Source organism: Dromiciops gliroides, chromosome 1 (genome assembly GCF_019393635.1).
Source record: "Dromiciops gliroides isolate mDroGli1 chromosome 1, mDroGli1.pri, whole genome shotgun sequence".
Classification (NCBI taxonomy): Eukaryota; Metazoa; Chordata; class Mammalia; order Microbiotheria; family Microbiotheriidae; genus Dromiciops; species Dromiciops gliroides.
Window position 1 is genome coordinate 191,569,368 of NC_057861.1, and position 23,030 is coordinate 191,592,397.

At 37.7% G+C, this 23,030-nt stretch overlaps 1 protein-coding gene and 1 pseudogene across 3 annotated transcripts in view; one reads left to right on the forward strand and one right to left on the reverse strand.

The window, feature by feature from the left end:
* The window catches only part of SLC66A2 (solute carrier family 66 member 2), a 181,864-nt gene that overhangs the window by 18,433 nt on the left and 140,401 nt on the right, over window positions 1–23,030 (forward strand). For 2 of the 3 annotated variants that reach the window (XM_043976829.1, XM_043976828.1), the window contains exons 3-4: window positions 6,638–6,771; window positions 22,878–22,931. In XM_043976829.1, coding sequence (XP_043832764.1) covers window positions 6,638–6,771; window positions 22,878–22,931 — 188 coding nt within the window. The remainder of the gene's footprint in view (window positions 1–6,637; window positions 6,772–22,877; window positions 22,932–23,030) is intronic. The other variant, XM_043976830.1, reaches the window with a different exon arrangement.
* On the reverse strand, window positions 5,906–6,226 carry LOC122735358 (annotated as a pseudogene).

Below are 23,030 nucleotides of genomic sequence, written 5' to 3' on the forward strand. Positions count from 1 at the left end.
CTTTATCTTGCTCTTTCCATTCGGGCTTTGTGGAGTTCTAAACAGCTGCTATTGTTTGGCAGCCTTAGAAGTAGTTAGTGTTGTTCAAGCTGGAGGCAGCTGTTTATGAAGTGGTTTTCCTATGTGTGTAATTCATAGGAAGCAAGACTATGGGAGTTTGGGACTCCTGGCCTTGCGGGTCAGGAGAGACTTCTCTATTTTGAGTATCTAGTTGCTTCCCTCTCTGCTAGATAAAAGGGGATCTTGAAAGGGATAGAAATTGTAGAAAGGCAGATGACTCAGGCAGGAGAATTAGGGTCCAAGTCCTAACTGCCATTTAATGTATGACCTTGGACAAGTCATCTCACATTTTGGAAGCTCTGTTTTGTTAAGAAAGAATTGGACTAGATGATTTATAAAATCCTTTTCAGTTCAGAATTTCCATGGCTTTTCTAAGCAAAGCAGATACAGTATAAAATGCTGGGCCTGGAGTCTAGAAGACCTGAGTTTGAATCTGGCCCCAGACACTTACTAGCTTTGTGACCCTGGGCAAGTCATTTAACTTGTTTGCCTTAATCCACTGGAGAAGGAAATGGCAAACCACTCCAGTATCTTTATCAGGAACACCCCATGGACAGTAGGGTCCATAGGTTCATGAAGAGTTGGACACAAGTGAATAAAACAGCTACCACCACAATAATAACAACCACCACCATCACCACTACTAACACTGTATCAGGGAGTACAGTGTGTGTCATAAGTCATGCCTGAGACTGGGTTGTGCACACTACAAAACTATTTTTTATGTTATTTTATTTTATTTTTGTGGGGCAATGAGGGTTAAGTGACTTGCCCAAGGTCACACAGCTAGCAAGTGTCACGTGGCTGAGGTTGGCTTTGAACTCAGGTCCTCCTGACTCCAGGGCCAGTGCTTTATCCACTATGCTACCGAGCTGCCCCCAAACTAGCTATTTAGATATTTAAACTCTGCATGTGTATCAGTCATTCAACAAGCATTTACTTAAGTATTTACTATGTGCTAGGCACTGGAGACAGACTAAAAGCAAAAACAGTCTCTAACCTCAGGGAGCTTATATTTTATAGGAGAGACAACATATATACATTAAGGTACATATAAGATACATGCAGGTGGGGGCAGCTAGGTGGCACAGTGGATAGCGTACTGGCCCTGGATGCAGGAGGACCTGAGTTCAAATCCGGCCTCAGACACTTAACACTTACTAGCTATGTGACCCTGGGCAAGTCACTTAACCCCAGTTGCCTCACTAAAAAAAAAAAAGAAGAAGAAGAAGAAAAAGAAAAAGAAAAGAAGAAAAAGAAAAGAAAAGATACATGCAGACGAGGTGGAAATAACAGGGAAAGCACTAACAGCTGGGGGAGCTGGGAATGACTTATTCCAGAAGGTGGCATTTAAGCTGTCTTGAAGAAAACTTGGGGTTCTCAGAGGGAGAACATTTCAGGAATGGGGGGCAGCTAGTGCAGTGGCAGAGAGAAGGCAAGATATAAAACATTGTGTTCAATAAGCAGCAAGTAGGCCACAGGAGTCATATGTAAGAATCCTGGAAAGACAGAAAGTGGCTAGGTTGTAAAGAGCTTTATATGCTCACACCTACAGTTTATAGGTGAGTCTTCATGGATCAGTAAGAGTAGTAGGACTTTTTCCTAATTAAGAGAGGACTCTTAATTAAATGGATACAGATAGGAAGGAACACAAGGCACTTAATAATAACAATATCTGGCATTTATATACCATTTTAAAGTTTACAAAGCGTTTTATTTTTTTGAGCCTTGCAAAAATCCTGGTAGGTAGATAGTAGAGGTCTTATCTCTATTTTACACATGATCAATTTGAGCCCTAGAGAGATTAAGTGATTTCTCTATGGTCACACAGCTAGTAAGAGTCAAAGAAATGATTTTAATCTAGCTCTTACAGATTCCAAGCCCAGCACTGTTACCTACATGGCATGACATAATGCAAAGAGAACTAGGTCTGGACTTAGAAGAACTAAGTTGAAATCATGGCTCTGTTACTTAATACTGGTATGACCTTATGCAAGTCACTTAACCTTGTAACTGTCACTGTTTCCCCTTATGTAAAAGGGAGGAGTTGGATTAGATCCAGGCTTCTTAAACTTTTTCCACCTGAGACCCCTTTTTGCCTGAGAAATTTTTATGCAACCCTGGGTATATAGGTATACAAATCAAACATTTATTGCCAATATATTTTTTTTTTTAGTGAGGCAATTGGGGTTAAGTGACTTGCCCAGTGTCACTCAGCTAGTAAGTGTTAAGTGTCTGAGGCTGGATTTGAACTCAGGTACTCCTGAATCCAGGGCCGGTGCTCTATCCCCTGTGCCACCTAGCTGCCCCTATTGCCAAATTTTTCATGACCCCTACATTCAGTTATTATCCCATATAGGATCTTTTTTATTTTAAAATAATAAACATTTTTATTTATAGCTTTGGGTTCTAGTTTTTATCCCTCCTCTCCCCCCGCCTTGAGGAGGTACACAATCAGATATAGGTTATACATGTACAATTATGTAAAACATTACCATATTAGTAATTTTGTGTAAGAAAATTTGAATAAAAGGAAAAATGAAAGAAAGTGAATATAGCATGCTTCCATCTGAGTTAATATCAGTTCTTTCTTTGGAGGTGGATGGTATGTTTCATCAGGAGGCCTTTGGTGTTGTCTTGGATCATTGTATTGTTGAGAATAGTTGTCTTTCTGTTCTTCATCAAACAATATTGCTGTATCTGCACAATGTTCTCTTGGTTCTGCTCTCTTCACTATACATCACTTCGTACAAGTCTTTCCAGACCTTTCTGAAATCATTGTGCTTGTCATTCCCTTTTTTCCTTTTTCTTTCTTTTTTTCCCAAGTTTTATTTTCCAAATTACATTTAAAAGCAAATTTTGACATCAATTTTTTTTTAAACTTTGTGTTCCAACTTCCCTTCCTCTCTCCCTTCCCACCCCCCATCCCAAGAACTCAAGCGATTCAATATAAATTATACATAAGTAGTCATGGAAAACATCTCTACATTGGCTAGGTTGTGAGAGAAAACAGATAAAAACAAAACTTCAGATTAAGGAATTGTTTAAAAAAAAGTGTTTCAGTCTGTTTTCAGATACCATCAATTCTTTCTCTATAGATGGATTGCAATTTTCATAAGTTCTTCAGAGTTATACTGAATCATTGCCTTGCTGAAAATAACCACATATTTCCCAGCAGATCACCTTACACTAATGCTGCTATTTTGTATACAGTACATTTCTCTCTGCTTCAGTTCATGTGGGTCTTTCCAGGTTTTTCTGATAGCATCCTGTTCATCATAACTTTTATATGGTACTGTGAGATTTTAAATTGGATATAAGAGCATTAAACTCTCTTTTAACCTTTCCCTTATATATCTCCCAGACCAGTAAGAGAAAGAAGCCTCTGAGCTTTAATTAGAGAGGGATTAATTAGCTTTTATTGTTTTCGAATTAATTAGCCAACAAACAGGTGATACTGATTAGGGAAATAGGAAAGTAGAAATACAAATGAATAGTCTTAGATCTAAGCTTAGTCTATATTCTTTCATAAAACTCACTGAGTCCCAAAACTACCTCTCAGGCTGAGAACCAGAGTTGAACGCGTGCTGCCACTGAGAACCAGAGCCCATCATCTGAATGCACAGTCAAACCTGAGCCAGAGTGTGTGAGCTGAGAGAGAGAGCACTTTCGTTCTCTCCTCATTTTTAAGCTGGAGCCCCAGAAGTCTGACATGCTTGGCCACACTCTCCCGGGCAGCTGCAGGCACACGGCTGTTTGTCATGGTCTCCTCCCTGAAAGGGTGGTCCTTCAAAAACTGGCGGTCCTTCAAAAACCATTTCAGTAGTGTGTGTTCAACTCTTAAAACGAAAGTTAAAACTTTCATTTTTTACCACAGTACCTTAAACTTGACAAAAAATTTTCTTCACAATAGCCCAGCAGAGTAGGTACCATATGTTTTGCCATTTTATTCAATCATCATAACTGTTTCCTTCCATCCTATTCCCTTCCAATGATATTTACTCTATTTTCTATCTTATTTTGCCCTATTCCTCCTCAAAAGTATTTTGTTACTGACTGCCCCCTCTCCCGTTCTACCCACCCTTCATTCACTCTTCCTTCCTTGTCCTCTTTCCCTCCTACTTTCCTGTAGGGTTAAATAAATTACTCCTCCCAATTGGCTGTGTATGTTGTTCCCTCCTTGTGCCCACTCTGATGAGGTTAAGGTCTTTGAGCTAATTCTGTTTTCTAAATTTTTCTTCTTCCCTCCCTCCTCAACTCTCCCTATGAAATCAAGCAATTCAATATATGTCATACATGTGCAGTTATGAAGAACATCTTCACCTTCCTTGAAAGTGTTTTGCTTTTTTACACCTCCTTCCCCCAAACTTCCCTTCCCTCCTTCCCCTCTCCCCGCCGCCCCAATATCCTTCCCTTCCCACTTTTCTTTAGGGCAAAAACATATTACTATATCCGCTTGAGTATGTATGTTATTCCCTCTTTGAGCCAATTCTGATGATAGTAAGGTTCACTCACTCCCCCACTCCTTCCCCCTCTTCCCCTCCCCTCCATAAGCTTTTTTTGGGTTTCTTTCATGTGAGCTACCTCTCCCCAGACCATCTCTCTTCTTCCCCTTCCCCCCAGTCTATTCCTCCTACCCCATAACCCTATTTTAAAGATGTCATCATGGGTTAGTTAGGTGGCACAGTGGACAAAGAACCAGCCCTGGGCCCAGGAGGCCCAGAGCCCAAATCCAACCCCAGACATAAGACAACCCACCCTGTTTACTCCATAAAGAACAAGGATACACAAAAGATAAATGCTTTACAAATACCATCCCTTCATATTCAGTTCAGACCTGTGTCCTCTGTGTATTCCTTACTGAAAAAGTTCTTATGAGTTGGAAGTATTATTTTCTCATGTATGAATGTAAACAGTTTAACTTTTTAATGTCCCTTGTGATTTCTTTTTTCCTGTTTACCTTTTTATGATTCTACAGGGTCTTGTATTTGAAAGTAAAATTTTCTATTCAGTTCAGGTCTTTTTATCACAGATGCCTGAAAGTCCTCTTTTTTTCATTGAAGTCCCATTTTTTCCTCTGAAAGATTATAATCAGTTTTGCTGGGTACATGATTCTTGGCTGTAGTCCCAGTTCCTTTGCCCTCTGGAATATCATTCCATGCCCTCTGGGCCTTTAATGTAGATGCTGCTAGATCTTGTTTTATCCCTGCTGGGGTGGGACAGCCAAATTCTTCCCTAGGTCCTGCTGACACCCCTTTGCTTCTCTCCCCCCCCCCCATCCCCCAGCCAGTCATTCAGCCCTCTCACCCTACTGCAAGCTCAGTTGCAGAAGATGATGGTGCTGCAGCTGATTCAGAGGTTCAGGGGTTAAATTCCTCTGGTGCATCTTGCCTGGGATCTCTGTTGTCCAGATTGCAGGGTTGGACTTTACTCGTAACCTAGCACAGCGCCCTTTAATCTGTCTATGGCTGGAAAATAATCTCAACCCATATGTTTGTGGGTTTTTCTGCTCCAGGGGTTCTTTTATTGCTGTTTTGGGGGTAATTGTATCAGGAGCTCTGTGTGTTTAATGTCTTCCCTTCACCATCTTGGCTCTGCCCCTCTCTTGTCATTTCTTATAGCACAATAATATTCCATCACTGTCACCATATGGGATCTTGACCCACAGTTTAAGAAGCTTTGGATTAAATGATCTAAGGTCTTTCCCCAGCTTTAAACCCTGTGATTTTTCAATTAAATCCATTTCCTAAGGCAAATGTAATGTATCATTCTTAGGCAGAGATTCTTTTTTTGTCAAATCTTTATTATTTATTGGGTAACTGGGGCAAGGCAGGCAGGGTCCAGTCTAGTCCTTCTTGGTAGCGGCCTTCCTCATGGCAGCCAGGACATTGCTGAGCTCCTCTCTCTTCCTCTTGGCTCGGATGTGAGTGCCCACCCTTTTTTGGATGAACTTTAGGGCTCGCTTATCCTTGGAGACCTATAACAATTCCATGGCTCGCCTCTCATAAGGGGCAAACCCACACACCTCCCGGATCATATCTCGCACAAACTTGGTGTGTTTGGTCAGGCGCCCACGGTGGCGGCAGTGTTATGGCTTCGAAATGTTCTTGGTAACTTTATGGCCTTTGTTGAGGCCCACGGCCATGGGATAGCAGATAGCCATGGCTGCGGCACGACTGTAGCCTCAACAGCAGTTAGGCAGAGATTCTTAACCCGAGGTCCACAGATATCCACATTGGGTGGGTTAGGATTCTGGGAGGTGGGGGGGGGGATGTTTGTGAACTTGGATTGGGGGGAAAATTGCATCTTTGGTTTCACTAACTTCTAACTGAAATTTAGCATTCCTTCAATTAGAAATGTAAGCAAATTACCAAATACTATTCTGAGGAGGACATAGGTTTTCCCCAGACTATCAGATGGGTCCTCTGTGGTAAATAAGTGTTCTTGCCAGAGCCTGTGGTGGCCATCCTGGGTACTGTTGTTAATGAAAAAGTTTGGAAATAGTGGAGGGTAATAGGGGAGAAAAGGGTTGCCTATGACTTGATGTCATTTGATCTGTTTTCTTTATCTTCCCTAGGTTTGGAAAGCATTTTGAATCTCCTCTTCTGTGGCAAAGCATTGTTATGATCTTTACTATGTTATTGATGTTGAAACTCTGTACTGAAGTTCGAGTGACAAATGAGCTGAATTTAAAACGTCGTTCCTTTGCAGGTTGGTGATTAATAACTAATTATCACAGTCTTTATATATAAGAATCATCCTAAATTAGTATGTAAAACATGCCTCATTGTTATCTGGATTACATAAGAGCTTTTACATGTCTTCATACTCCTTATGATCACCTGCCATTGATGATAGAAGGCTAATTTCCAACACTGATTTAAAAGTAGATTGAATGTTGGTAAAAGTGAACATCTCTTCAGAGGACATTTATGTCCAAATTCTGAGAAGTTCATCATGACACACAGCACTAACCGTAACCTTTGTTTCATGCAAATTCAGGACAGAATTAGAAAAGGGAATGTATTACTTTTTTGCTGTGTTTTCTGGCAAAGCTTCTAGGTCGTTGATCAGGTAGACTAAGGAATGATGATTTAATCTCACTAACCTCATGTGTAGCTTGTAAATAAAATACTTCATTGAAATCTTACCATTGTTCTCATGATGACTATTTAGCCTCTGCAAATACAGCCTGATTCTCTGGTTGTGGGTTAATGTCTTCTATATACACAGGCAAATTCATGGTCAAATTGGAACCAGGGCTAGCTAATTTTTATTTTTATTTTTTTGGTATTTACTATAGGAGAAGCACATAGTAATTATCTTCCTTCACCAAAGTAAATTTGTACCTGCTTTGCACCTTATTATAAGAGCAGGGGTTCTTAACCTGGGATCTGTGACCTTGTTTTAAAAAAATATTTTGATAGCTATACTTCAGTATGATTGGTTTCTATAATCTACATGTTTTATTATATGCATTAAAAAATTGTCAAAAGGTCCATGATACACAAGGGGTACAAAAGGTTAATTGACTTCCCCAGGGTCACATGGCCAGTGTGTGTCAGAAGCTAGATTTTAACTCAGGTCTTCCTAATCACAAGGCCACTGCACAGTGCTGTGTGGTGAGTCCTAGGTTTAAAAAATTTAACTTTAACAAATTATTGCTACTGTTATAATCCTATAAGTGGAAATAACTGATTTTTTGAAATAAGAAATATTGGCTTCTCCTATGGAGTTACTAAAAATTAGTCTAGGCTGACTTTTCTGACACTTGCAGACTATTGTCTTTATTCATCCCATCCATAGGTTTTAGATGTCCTCAGCAGAAAGGCAACTCTTCATCTAAGGATTTGAGCTATATGAAGCATTTCTCAGTTTGGAATTGTCTGGGGTAACCTGCCTGGTTGTCCCTTAATTTTTTTTTTTTAAGTGAGGCAATTGAGGTTAAGTGACTTGCCCAGGGTCACACAGCTAGTAAGTGTCAAGTGTCTGAGTCCGGATTTGAACTCAGGTCCTCCTGACTCCAGGGCCGGTGCTCTATCCACTTCGCCACCTAGCTGCCCCCTGTCCCTTAATTTCTAATCTTGACATTACTGGTCTCTTCAGCAGACCTCGCTCTTAATTATTATTATTTTTTCTTTTCATGCTTCTGTTTTTAAATTAAGAGAAATTTTTGGTCAACCTAAGCTGTAACAGTTTTAGTGGAAAGTATGGTAGATAATTTCTGAATTCAGTGTCCTTAGAACTATTAATGATGGTAATGATTTTCATTAATTCCCTATAAAGTTTTCTGCTGGCTTCCAGTAAGCTGGCTGAACAGTAACCAGCCTCTTTTTTTTTAAGTGATAATTTGTGCTTAACATTGTACAAGATGAAAATAAAGGCAGTTTTATCATGTCACTAATTCTGTCAAGCAACCAGGGTTGTTAAAGGGTGAATGAAGCTTCTAACTATTTCTGATAACCTTTCAAGCAACTTATGCTTTTAAATCTCTGCCTTGATAATTTTGATTTTCTTTGTGGACTTCCATTTGCTCTTCCACCTCCCCCTTTTTTTCATTTCAACCTGCTCTATGACCTTTGTACACTTTGCCCAGGACCCACTGGCTTCTCAGCCAGTGGTCAAATAACTGCCTGAAATATGATCAGGTTGCCCATTAGCAGGGTATGGGAGAGCTTCTCCCCAGTAATAGATTAGTCATCACCATGGGAAATAACACAAAAGCCTTGGAACTGATTGGACCCAGTGACACTAGGCAAATTGCTCACTGTGTCTGAAATGATTAGAAATAGGCTTTCATTACCTTTATCTGAAGCAACATCCAGGGTTTAATAGTAACAACAACAAAAACAAAAAGTAAGGTAACCAAGGAAGCAGGTTTCTGAAACCAAATAGAATGTAGCAAAATAAGATATTTATATATCCTTACTGAACTGCTTGAATACTGCAGGAGAGCCTTAACCCTAAGCATTGATTGCTCTTTGTATACTTGTTTGAAACTTGGTATATTTTTCAGCTGGCTGCTTCTAGGCAACAAAGCTAGGCATGAATGAAGGGAAAGATGACTTGACATTTACAGAGTGATATATATTCTTTCTTGTTTTAGCAGAAGAGATTGTTGAAAAAATATGTAATAGGAAATTAGGTGATCGTTAGGTGACCAGACTTAATTTTTATCATTCACTTGCTACTTCAGAAATGCTTTCATAAAGAAGAGGTATTGTGTTTTTATTCAAAACAAAAACCAACCTTGGTGCTTTATTTATGTTGACAGGTGTACTGTCAAATGCTGACCTAAATATATTTAGCATTCTGTGGCAGATACTCAATTTCAAGCAGATGTAAAAGTCTTGGAATACCTTCACCTATGAATTTTTTGTTACTTGGATGAATTAAAACTAAACTTGGAATTAACTCCTAAACTTACTTTCTATTCAGAAAATTCGATGTATTGAAGACCATAGGGAAAACATGTTGGGCTCTCCAATTTTGAGTCCAAATTAACTCAACAGCTGTCTCTTGAGTGTCTGCTTTGTTAAAGAAAGGCACAAAACTCATAGTAGATTCCAGAGAGAAACAGAAATGTGTCTTGTTTTATCTCCATGTGTCAATATAGAAAAATGGGCCACAGTGCAGAGGGAAACATAATAATAATAATAATAATTTTGGTGGGGGAACATATTATTTTAAGCTGGCCACAATGCATCTTGATTTTAGGTTAGCCATTTGTAACCTGATGTGGCTCCTAAATATTGAGTCAGGTGGACTCATCAGCATCAGTTTTCCCCTTATGTGTTTCTGCTTCTCTTCTGAGAAATTGGCCAACTTCTGGACTCATCATCCATCTTCTACCTGGATGAGCCACTAGAGAATGGCTTGTCCTTAGCCTGAAAGGTCAAGTTCTTATTAAACTGAATGCAAGCATGAGAACAATTTATGAGGAAGCTGCTAGAGTCCTTTATAGCTGAAGATTTCCACGTTTCCCTAGGAAAACCAGTCTTTCTAAAAAAAAGGGTAGGAGGGGGAAGGCCTAAACATTTGAGGACAATAGTAACTTTCAATTTCCTAGGTGACAAGTTTGCTTCTACTTTACGAATAGAATTGTGAAAGGATAGAGAGCTCAAAGTTCAACAGAGCAAGAGTTCTTAACCTTTTTTTTTTGCCATGGACCCCTCTGGCAGTCAGAGGTAGTTTCAGGATCCCTATTCAGAGTAATGTTTCTAAATGCATAAAAGAAAATACATGGGATTACAAAGGAGATGTTATATTGAAGTACAGTGATAAAAATATATTTTAAAAAAACAAAGGGGTTGGAGGCAAGATGGCAGAGAAATCTAGGACATTTCTGAGTTTCTCTCAGAACAATTTTATTTTATTTTATTTTTTTTAGTGAGGCAATTGGGGTTAAGTGACTTGCCCAGGGTCACCCAGCTAGTAAGTGTTAAGTGACTGAGGCCGGATTTGAACTCAGGTACTCCTGACTCCAGGGCCGGTGCTCTATCCACTGCGCCATCTAGCTGCCCCCAGAACAATTTTAAATCAAGCCTTCAAATGGATTCTGGAGCAACAGAGCCTAAAAAAAAAAGATGGAGTGAAACATTTTTTAAATTGTTTAATAGTATTTTCCCTCCAATTACATGTAAAGAAAGTTTTCAACATTCATTTTTGTAAGATTTTGAGTTCCAAATTTTTCTCCCTCCCTTCCTTCCTTTCCCTCTTTCTTCCTCCCCAAGGTTTTGTATGTATAATTATGTTCAACATATTTCCACATTTTTCATGTTGTGAAAGAAGAATCAGACCAAAAGGGAAAAACCACAAGAAAGAAAAAACACACACAAAAAAGTGAAAATAGTATGCTTCAATCTGCATTCAGACTCCAAAGTTCTTTTTCTGGATGTGGAGAGTATTTTCTATCATGAGTCTTTGGGAATTGTCTTGGAGAATTGTATTGCTGAGAAGAGCCAAGTCTATTATAGTTGATCATCACACAGTGTTTCTGATACTTTGTAGAATATTCTCCTGTTTCTGCTCAGACTTCAGGAAAGGTCTGTTTTACTTGGTAAAAGGGGAAAGCAGTTCAGTGCAGATGGTATCCAGGCAAGCCAGCAGGAGGCTCTTAGCGACAGCACAGATCATCAGCTAAAGCCCCTTGCTCTTGGCTCAGCAGGCCAATGGCACAGTAGATGAACTGTGAGACTTCTAGTCCCAGCACAGAAGGCAAACTGCCAGCCCTGGAAACCCCAGCATAACAAACAAGACTAGGTTGGGCTACCCAAGCACAGTGGGCAAACTGCTAGTACCTGAGGTCCTGATGTAGAAGAGACCAGACTCCTGGCCCCCAGCACAAGAAGCTTGGGACAGTTTCCCCCTGTATCCCGGGAACTGAGTTCAATTTTAAAAGTCACAAAGTCAGCTGAAAATGAGTAAAAACCAGAAAAGAGCCCTGACCATAGAAAGCTACTGTGGAAAAGCAAACCTCAAACTCAGAAGAGGAAAACAATGTCAGAGTGCCTACAAGCAAAACCTCAAAGGGCAATGTGAATTGGTCTCAAGCCCAAAAAGCATTCTTGGAAGAACTCAAAAAGGATTTTAAAAAATCAAATAAGAGAGGTAAAAGAAAAATTGGGAAAAGAAAGTTATGCAGGAGAGATTCAAAATTGACTGAAGAAAACAATTTCTTTCTTTTTCTGTTTTTTTTTTAGTGAGGCAATTGGGGTTAAGTGACTTGCCCAGGGTCACACAGCCAGTAAGTGTTAAGTGTCTGAGGCCGGATTTGAACTCAGATACTCCTGACTCCAGGGCTGGTGCTCTATCCACTGCACCACCTAGCTGCCCCGAGGAAAACAATTTCTTAAAAAATACAATTGACCAAATGGAAGAAAAAAATCACTGAAGAAAACAACTCCTTAGAAAGTGGAATTGGCCAAATGGAAGAGGAGGAACAAAAGGTAGTAATTCCTTAAAAATTAGAATTGGGCAATTGGAAGCTAATGATTCTATGAGCCATCAAGAATCAGTCAAACAAAAACATGAAAAAATATAAGAAAGTATAAAAAACCTCATTGGAAAAGCAATTGACCTGCAAAATAAATCCAGGAGAAATAATTTAAGATTTACTGGACTACCTGAAACCCATGATTTAAAAAACAGCATCTTTCAAGAAATCACTTAGGAAAACTGCCCTGTTATTCTAGAACCAGAGGATAAAATAGTCATTGAAAGAATCCACTGATCACCACAAAGAGATCCCAAAGTGAATACTCCAAGGAATATTGTAGCCAAATTCCAGAATTATCAGGTCAAGGAGAAAATACTGCAAGCAGCCAGAAAGAAACAATTCAAATATTGAAGAGTCAAAGTCAATATTACATAGTATTTAGCAGCTTCTACATTAAAGGATTGGAGGGCTTGAAATATTTATTACAGAAGGCACAGAACCTGGGATTACAACAAAGAATCAACTACCCAGCAAAACTGACTATAATCTTTTGGGGGAAAATGGATATTCAGTGTAATAGAGAACTTTCAAACATTCCTGGTGAACAGACCAAAGCTCAACAGAAAATTCATTTTCAAATATAAGATTCAAAAGAAGCATAAAAAGGTAAATGGGAAAGAAAAAACATAAATTATTCAATAAGATTAAATTCCTACATGCTAAGATGATACTTGTAACTCTTAAGAGCTGTCTCTTAGGGCAGTTAGAAGGGAGTATACACAGACAAAAGATGCAGATATAAGTTGACATTTATGGGATGGCATAAAAACGATTAGGCTAATAAATAAAACTAAGAGCTGGAAAATTTTTAAGGGAAAAAAATCCAATAAAATAGATAACCTTTGGTTAATTTGATTTTAAAAAAGAAAGAAAACCAAATTAACAGTATCAGAAATGAAAAGGATGAATTCACCAACAATGAAGCAATTAAAGGAAATTAAAACAATATTTAGGAACTATTTTGCCCACCTGTATGCCAATAAATCTGATAATCTAAGTGAAATGGATGACTGTTTACAAAAATATAAATTGTCCAGATTAACAGAAGAGGAAATAAAATACTTAACCATATTTTAGAAAAAGAAATTGAACAAGCTAACAGTGAACTCCCCAAGAGAAAAATCTCCAGTGCAAGATGTGTTGGTTCATAAATAAATTCTACCAACCATTGAAAGAAGAATTAATTCTACTGTTGTATAAACTAAAGGAGGAGTCCTACCAAATTCCTTTTATGACACAGATATGGTGCTGATAACTGAATCAGGAAGAACCAAAACAGAGAAAGAAAATTTTAGGCCAATTTTCCTAATGAATACGATACAAAAATTCTAAGTACAATATTAGCAAAAAGATTATAGCAATTTATCATGAGGATACTACACTATGACCAGGTGTGATTTATAAGAGGAATGCACGGCCAGTCCAATATTAGGAAAACTATTAACATAATTGACTATCAATAACAAAACCAACAGAAATCATATGATTCTTTCAATAGGTTCAGAATATACTTTTTGACAAAATAGAGCACCCATTCCTTTTAAAAACACTAGAACACTAGAAAGCATAGGAATAAATGGAGTTTTCCTTAAAATGGTAAGTTGTATCTCTAAAACCATCAGTAAACATTATATGTAATGGGGATAAGCTAGAAGCTTTCCCAATAAGATTGGGGTGAAACAAGGATGCCCATCATCATCACTATTATTCAATGTTGTCCTAGAAACGTTAGCATTAGCAATAAAAGAAGAAAAAGAAATAGAAGGAATTAGAATAGAATGAGGAAACAAAACAATATCTTTGTAGATGATACGATGGTATACTTAGAGAATCCTAGAGAATCAACTAAAAAACTACTGGATGTAATTAACAACTTTACCAAAGTTGCAGGATACCAAGCAAAGTCACATAAATCATCAGCATTTCTAAATATGACCAATAAAGCCTAGCATCAAGAGATAGAAGGAGAAATTCCATTTAAAATGACTGTAAGCAATATAAGATGTTTGGGAGTCTGCTTTCCAAGACAAACCCAGGAACTATATGAACATGATTACAAAATACTTTTCACACAAATAAAATCAGATTTAAATGATTGGGAAAAAATCAATTGCTCATGGGTAGGCCAAATTAATGTAATAAAATGACAATTCTACCTAATTTAACTTACTTATTCAGTGTCATACCAACCAAACTACCAAAAATTATTTTATGGAGCTATAAAAATAATGAAAAGTTCATCTGGAAGAACAAAAGGTCAAGAATATCAAAGGAATGAATAAAAACAATGCAAAGAAAGGTGACCTAGCCATACTACTTCTAAAACTATCTTATAAAGCAGCTATTTGGTACTGGCTAAACAATGGAGTGGTGGATCAGTGGGATAGTTTAGGTACACAAGGCACAGTATTAAAACCTAAGGCTCTAGCTTCTGGGGAATAGCTGAACAAGTTGTGGTTTATGAATATAATGGAATACTATTGTGACATAAGAAATGATGAGCAGGCAGATTTCAGAAAAACCTGGAAAGACTTATATGAATTGACTCTGAGTGAAGTGAGCAGAACCAGGAGAACATTGTACACCTTAACAGCAACATTATGTGATGATCAACAGTGATAGACTTAGCTCTTAGAAATACAGTGATCCAACAATTCCAAAAGACTTAATGGAAAATCCTCTTCACATCCAGAAAAAGAACTGTGGAGTCTGAATGCAGATTGAAGCAGACTATTTTTATTTTTTTTCTTTCTCATGGTTTTTCCCTTTTGTTCTAATTCTTCTTTCACAACATGAGTAATGTGGAAATACGTTTAACACGATTGTACATATATATATATATATATATATATATATATATATATATATATAAGCTAGATGTTCTTATATATATATAAGCTATTTCAGATTGCTTGCTGTCTTGGAGGAGGAAGGGAAGGAGAAAAATTTGGAACTCAAAATCTTATAAAAATGAATGTTAAAAGCTATCTTTACATGTAATTGGAAAAAAATAAAATTCTATTAAATGAAAAAAAAAAGAAACTTTTTGAAAGTGATTTGCTTGGAATAGCACCTTCCTGACCTGAAGCTTAATGAGTTTTGAGGGCTCTGTCCTTGCTGCTAGAAACTGAATGCTGACCCAATAGTGTTCTTTGTATCCATGGACCTTCTTTAGAGCACTTTTCTCCCTCTTCCCCAAGGTGAAATGTGTTCAGAAAAAAATACTTTAGAAGAAATTTGAAATAAAATTTTCTCTGGTCTTATTGTAACTTATTGGAGGGAAGAATTGGAATCAATATTCTATTTGCTCTGTGGGGTTTTACAGAACAGTGATAGGTGTTTAAAAAAGTCTTAAGGTCACTCCTCTCTCCAAATTCTCATCCGCTAATAGCAGACTCTTTAAAGTTCGCTTCTAGTTTCTTGGAGATGCTGCTTCTGCTGACCAATAGTAACTTAGAAAAATGTTGTGGGTTGTATTTTTCATATTTCCTGTTTACCCACATTTCCCATATGATTTCTTCTAGGCGTTGGATTTGGATCACTTGTGTAGTTTGTTTGGAGATAAAACCAATTCATCTTTTCCTGATGGACTGAGAACTTTTAGGAACAAGCCCAAGTCATACTTGGATGAGAACATCTAGCTTAGATTAAGCTCATGGCCTAAGAGTTGGTGTCAGTATCTTCAAACAAACCATCATAGAGGAAAATAGGAGAAAGAGGGAATTGTCTGATCAGTAGAAGGAATTAATTTTAGTGCTTGGTTCAAGCTGGGAAAAGGCTAAATGTATTCATGACATGAATTTGCATATGTGAAGAATATCTTGTTCTATTTACTTCCATGCTTAATTCTGGACTAATTTTACAATCCAAATAATTATTTTAGAACCATTTTTACCCTGTTTATAAAGTAAGGATGGTGATGTAGGATTTCAGCATGGAATGGGGGAAAAAAACTGGAAGAAAATTAAAATGTAACTTTTGTCCTGTGGGATTAGTTTTTGTGATTCCATGCTGGGAGAATCCTCCAGTCTGTGGGCTGGTATGGCTAACTGTAAACAAGACTGAGTGCAATAAACAGCAGGAAGAATTTGTTGGCTTGGATTTTTCGTGACTAGAGTATATATTCCTTTTCTTACTTACTGAGAAATGACAAAAAACTTCTCCTAAGTCTTCCAGATTTTTAAGCATGAATGTATTCTTTCCCTTTCACCCTCTACTGTATACTTTCTTTGCTTGAACTAACTGAAGGAGGTTGAACAGATGTGGAGCTAACTAGCTTTATAGGACCACAGAGTGGGAAGAACATTGGACCCAAAGGTCCTTACTGAATCTGAGTCACAGCTAATCTGCTATGCAGTGGTGGCTTCAATCATGGTTTGGTTAATCCCCCTAAAATAGCTTTGGCTCTTTCCTGAATGGACCTTTGTTGATAAATTTCTGAGTTTCTTTTCTTCACAGATCTTCTTGGAGATGATATTGTTCTTTTTCTGTCTACCAGAGCGGCAGTAGATTAATAAATGCCAATAATTATCTTTTTGCTCTCCTTCCATTAACTTTTCAAAATTTTTATTAATTTTATTTTAAATTCCTGATTATATCCCTTTCTCCTTCCCTTTTCCCATCTCTTCTGGAAGGGGGGAAATTAGATTTTTTTCAGTTCTTTTCTAGGACTAAGCCTGATCATTATGTTTACTTTTATTGTTCTTAACATTTACATGAGCATTGTGAATATTTTGTTCTCCTGGTTCTGTTTACTTCACCCTATCAGTTCATATAATTATTCCTTTGCTTCCCTGAATCTTTTGTATTAATCTTTTTCTTTTTGGATTTTTATTACTGTTTGTTTAGCCGTTTACCAGTTGATTTTTATCTGCCTTCCTTCCCTTCCCCTCTCCTCCCCCGAAATGAGACAGGCAGTCAGGAAGAGGAGTAATCATATTCATTATTTATGACTGTGTATGAGGACTATCTTGTTCTTTTGACTTGCATGATTTGTTTGGAACACCCTCACTGTTTCTGAACATTAGGCATTTTAAGGTCTTTGGCACTAGGTGATTCCTGAATTTCTGATGGATTAGGAGAAATTACACCTCACCTGTGGGTGAGCAAGGATTATTTTAGAGCAAGGATTCTTTTTTTTTTTTTTTTTGCAGGGCAGTGAGGGTTAAGTGACTTGCCCAGGGCCACACAGCTAGTAAGTATCAAGTGTCTGAGGCCGGATTTGAACCCAGGTCCTCCCGAATCCAGGGCCGGTGCTTTATCCACTGTACCACCTAGCTGCCCCCTAGAGCAAGGATTCTTTTTTAAAAATTTATTTTCATTTATTTATTTATTGGTGAGGCAATTGGGGTTAAGTGACTTGCCCAGGGTCACACAGCTAGTAAGTTGTCAAGTGTCTGAGGCTAGATTTGAACTCAGGTCCTCCTGACTCCAGGGCTGGTGCTCTATCCACTGTGCTGCCTAGCTGCCCTCTAGAGCAAGGATTCTTAATCTGGGGTCTGTGACTTTGGTTTCTTTCTCCTTCCTTCCTTCCTTCCTTCCTTCCTTCCTTCCTTCCTTCCTTCCTTCCTTCCTTCCTTCCTTCCTTCCTTCCTTCCTTCCTTCCTTCCTTCCTTCCTTTCTTTCTTTCTCTTCTTTCTTTCTCTTCTTTCTTTCTCTTCTTTCTCTTCTTTCCTTCTTTCTCTTCCTTCCTTCTAATACTTTGATAACTTTATTTCAATATAATTTTTAAAAATTAATCTGAGAAGGGGGTCTGTGAGTTTCCCTAGACTGCCAAAGGGATCCTTGTCACCAAAATAGTTAAGAACCCCTGTTTTACAGCCACTGTCAAGTTACTCATGTTGAGATTTATCTCACCCTTTTAGATTCCTTTGACTAATCTTCTGGGGGCAGGATAAATGAATAGAAAGTTGATCAGGAGATAGGAAACTGGAGATAGAAGAAATAAAAACTAAAGGCCCAGATAATCACATTTTTATAATAATGCCTAGATACTTTTTTAAACATTGCCAAGGTATTTTATAAAGATTATTTAATTTTATCTTTAGAACAACTTTAAGAGTTAAGTGATGGGGGCAGCTAGATGAATAAAATAAAAATAAAAATAGTCAAAGGGGAAGGAATAAGAATTTATTTAGCACCTACTATATGCCAAGCACTGAGTACTTTTTACAAATATGATCTCATCTGAACTTCATTAAGAACTCTGTGAGGGGCAGCTAGGCGGCGCAGTGGATAGAGCACCAGCCCTGGAGTCAGGAGTACCTGAGTTCAAATCCGACCTCAGACACTTAACACTTACTAGCTGTGTGACCCTGGGCAAGTCACTTAACCCCAATTGCCTCACTAAAAAAAAAAAAAAAAAGAAGAACTCTGTGAGGTAGGTATTATTATCATCCTTATTTGTAAAGTGAGGAAAACTAAGGCAAACGGAGGTTAAGTGACTTGCCTAGGGTGATAACAGCTAGTTAAGTATCTGAGACCACATTTGAACTAAGGTCTTCCTAACACCAGACCTAGCACTCAATACAATGGGTAGCTGTCTCTCTCTCTATAGGAGCCAACAGATTAAACATAAAAATAAAATCAAATCATAGAATGTTACAGGTAGACAGGAACTCAGAAGTTATCTGACATAGAGAATTAATGATACCTGGCCAAAAGAAGCCAAGTATCCAGGTTAGCAGTGCAGAGCTTAGTGCAGTGACTAGGATGGTGGACCTGGAGTAAGGAAGACCAAATTTGACCTCAGACACTTACTTAGCTGTGTCACCTTGGACAAGTCCTTTAACCTCAGCCTGCTTCAGTTTCCTCATCCACAGAATAAAGATAACATCACTTAACTCTTTTTTGGGGGGCAGGGCAATGAAGGTTAAGTGACTTGCCCAGGGTCACACAGCTAGTAAGTGTCAAGTGTCTGAGGCTGGATTATGAGTTCAGGTCCTGCCAACTCCAGGGCCGGTGCTTTATCTACTGTGCCACCTAGCTGCCCTCCCCTTTGGCTCTTAATCAAGACCCAATAATATAGGAGCACCTGTAATGTTCTGTAATGTTCAGATACAACACATGAATCATTGAGAGAAAAGGAAACTGGGGAAGGGAAGGAGGATATTTGTATATTGGGTGTGTGTTCTACTTTTGTTTTTGGTTATTTCCTGCAGCTAGAACCCATCAGTAGTCATTTAGACAGTGCCTGCTCTGTATGTTGAGTGCTGCTGTGGATACTACAAGTTGTTAAATTTGCATTTGTGTTTGTTTACCATTATTTGCTAATAAAATTTCATTTCAAAGGCTGCCTAATCTAATGTTGTCTTAAAGAAATGACCCATAGCTCTGGTCAGACATTTTCTTTATGGTCCCAATAAATGAGTTATTGCTTTTTTATTTCTTTTTTCTGTTTTTCCCCAGAAACAAAATGAAATAAAATCAAAATACCTATGTTGTTTCCAGCTTGGTGCTTTTGGCTCTCTGTTCTATTTTAGGGCTGTGGGTAATATCTATTTGTAAGTTAGCAGAATACTTTAAATGGGGTTTTAGTACAATAGGTATGAGGGAGTGGAGAGAAGTGCTTGAGCTCTTCAAAAAATAATACTAAGGGAGCTCTAGGACAGAAGTTCTTAACCTTTTATGTCCTGGATGCCTTGGGCAGTCAGGTGAAGAAGCAGATTACAAAGGAAACTGATTGCATTGAAATACAGTTTTCAGAATTTTAGGAAAAAAACAGTCCATGGGTTCCCAGGTTTAGAGCCCCTTTTCTAGGGCATAGTAGATTCAGTGCTAAGACTGTTCCTCCCCTGCAGCTATTACTAGTTCCCTTTTATGCACTTAGCCTTCTAAGATGGACATTAGACTCTCTCGTTAAAATAAATAGGTAGTATTTCCCCATTTACAGCTGACATTTAGTTTAATGTGTCCTTGAAAATAGCTTTATGGGGCCATTTTTGTTAATTTATATTAGACTCTATATTTTACAAAGCACTTTACTTTCTTTACAACATCCCTTTGAGAGGTAGTTCTTTTTTTTTTTTTTTGTGAGAGGTAGTTATTGCAAATATTTTTATCCTTTCTTTAAAGAAGATAAGGCTAGGGGCAGCCAGGTGGCGCAGTGTATAGAGCACTGGCCCTGGAGTCAGGAGGACCTGAGTTCAAATGCGGCCTCAGATACTTAACACTTACTGTGTGACCCTGGGCAAGTCACTTAACCCCAATTGCCTCACCAAAAAAAAAAAAAAAAAAAGATAAGGCTGTGTGATGGTCCAGGGTCCTTAGTAAGTGGTGAATCTAGGTTCCTGGAAGAGCTCTCTGTTTTGTTAAATAAATAGATCCTTAGACTTATATTTATAAAACTGAGGAAATTGAGGCACTGGAAAATAAAGGCCATCTAACTTAATGGAGACAGCTTGGTGCATAGGGTACTGAATCTGGAGTTAGGAAGACCTGAGTTCAAATGTGGCCTCAGATGGTATTAGCTATGTGACCTTGGCAAGTGACTTCTATTTATTTTATGTTTCTTATCTGCAAAATGGAAATAATAATAGTATCCACCTCCCAGTGTTGTTGTAAGGATCAAATGGAATATTATTTGTAAAGTGTTTAGTATAGTGCCTGGCCTATAGTAGGTGCTATATAAATATTTGCTGCTACTACAACCAACTACTTACTACCACCACCACCAGCAGCACTACCACTACTATTACCATGAAGATGACATCTCCAAAGTCCCACTCTGTCGCGTTGCTGTTGTCTCTCAGATCTTAACTCTTTATCAGTGCTGAGCCATTGATTTAGTTATAACTATTTTGTGTTACCTAAGTCTATTCCTTGACCTTTATGAAGGTCATAACAAATTAGTATCTTATGAAGTAAATGGAAGAAGGAGCAAATAACAATGAGCTTTCTTGACTTCATTCAGAGAATGCATTGGATGCCCATTGCAGTTTTGCAGTAGAAAAGAAGAAAATGAAAAGTTGTGTTTGAGAGTGAATTGGCAATTTTATCTCTGGACCAACTTGTGGCATTTGTTTTTAGGTAGGAGAATGACAAGGTTTTCTTCCGAAAGTGACATATTCCATCATGTCTCTGCATTTCTTTCCTTTTTAAAAAAGTTTTATTGATAGTTTTGTTTTACATTACAAAAATTTACAGATTATTTCCACTTTGTGAGAGGTCACTTAAAATAAAACAAACCAGCTAAATAAAACTAACAACAGTTTTATGCTCTGAAAGTATATAGGATATTTTACGTCTGTTACAATCCTATCACCTTTCAGGTTTTTCTTAATTAACAGAATTCTTTTTTCTTTCCCTCCCATTCCCCAAATATGTATAAACACAACAAATTCCCTTAACACCTATATAAGAAAGTTTATATGTCTCATTCTACAGCCCAAATCAGTGACATTTCTGTGATGACATAGCATGTTTTATCAATGGTCATTTGTATTGATCAAAGTAATTACAATTTTCAGTTATTTGTTTTTTTGCTGTGTTGCTGTTATTGTATAAATTCTTCTGGTTCTGCTTATTTAATTCTTCATCATTTTAAAAAGGCCCTCAAAATTGTTCATTTTTAAAATATTGACTTTTTAGTACAAATTGTTCTCCAGATTCTGCTCACTTCATGCTACATCAGTTTATACAAATCTTTCCAGGTCTCTTTTGAAATCATCTATTTCCTCATTTCTTTTTTTTTGTTACTTCCTCATTTCTTGCAGCACAGTAGCACTCCCATCTCATACATATAATTTACAACTTATTCAGCCATTCTTCGATTGTTAGACAACCTCTTAATTTCCAGTTTTTTTTTGATGCCACAAAAAGAGCTTCTACAAATATTTTTGGATATAAACAACCTTTTGCTTTTTCTTTGATCTTTTTTTTGGAGTATAGGCCTAACAGTGAGTGGTATAGTGGTTCAAAAGGCACACACAGTTTAGTATCTTTTTGTGTATAATTCCAACTATCTCTCCATTATGGTTGTATTCATTTATAGGTCCTCTAATGGTGCATAAATTTGCCTGTTTTCCCACAGCTTCTCCAACATTTATAATTTTTCCTTTTTTTTTTTTTTTTGGCCGTTCTTGCCACCCTGAGGAAGGGTGGGATGAACTCAGAATTGTTTTAATCATCTGTTTTAATTTCCATTTCTCTAATTAATAATTATTTGGAGAATTTTTTCACATGGTCATAGCCTGTATTTCTTCCCTTGAGAACAGCCTGTTTGTATCTTTAGATCATTTTATTAATGGAGGAATGGCTCTTTTTCTTACAAATTTGAATCAGTTCCGTGTGTGTGTGTGTGTGTGTGTGTGTGAGAGAGAGAGAGAGAGAGAGAGAGAGAGAGAGAGAGAGAGAGAGAGATGAGGTTTTTATCAGAGAAACTTGATGTGAGATTTTTTTTCCCTCAGTTTTCCCTTTTAATTTCCTTTTCTTTTAACATAGCTCTCTGAAGAGTTAGAGTTAAGCTAGGTGGCTTTATTTTCATTTTAGGCTTTGTCAAATCTGTATGGGGAGTTTTTGCTTTTTTTTCCCCTTTAAATGTTGGAAGGTGAAGGGATAAAAGTATAGGGGAACAGGTGGGGAGGGCATGGATGGGTGTTGTGTGTGGGTGGAGTAAGGTGTTTGGAATGATGGGGAAGTGAGCAGGAAAGACAATTCTAAAAAGTACAGAAATCTCAAGAATTGTGGCCTTTTCCTTTTAAGGTGTTAAAAAGAAGAGAAGGGTGGGGAGATAAAATCACTTACTTGCGTCTCAAACTCGTCTATTTTTGTCTTCTTTTCTTCCTTTTCTGTTTTTTTTTTTTAAATTTAAAAAATATAGCTGCAGATAGTAAGGATGAAGAAATCAAAGTTCCGCCCAGGCGATCCTATCTGGGTATGTATGATGTAAACCTGTGCTGCATGAAATTAACATCTGAACACATTTTGCTTTTTATTTCTATTAGACTGCTTCTTCTACTTTCCATTTCCTCAT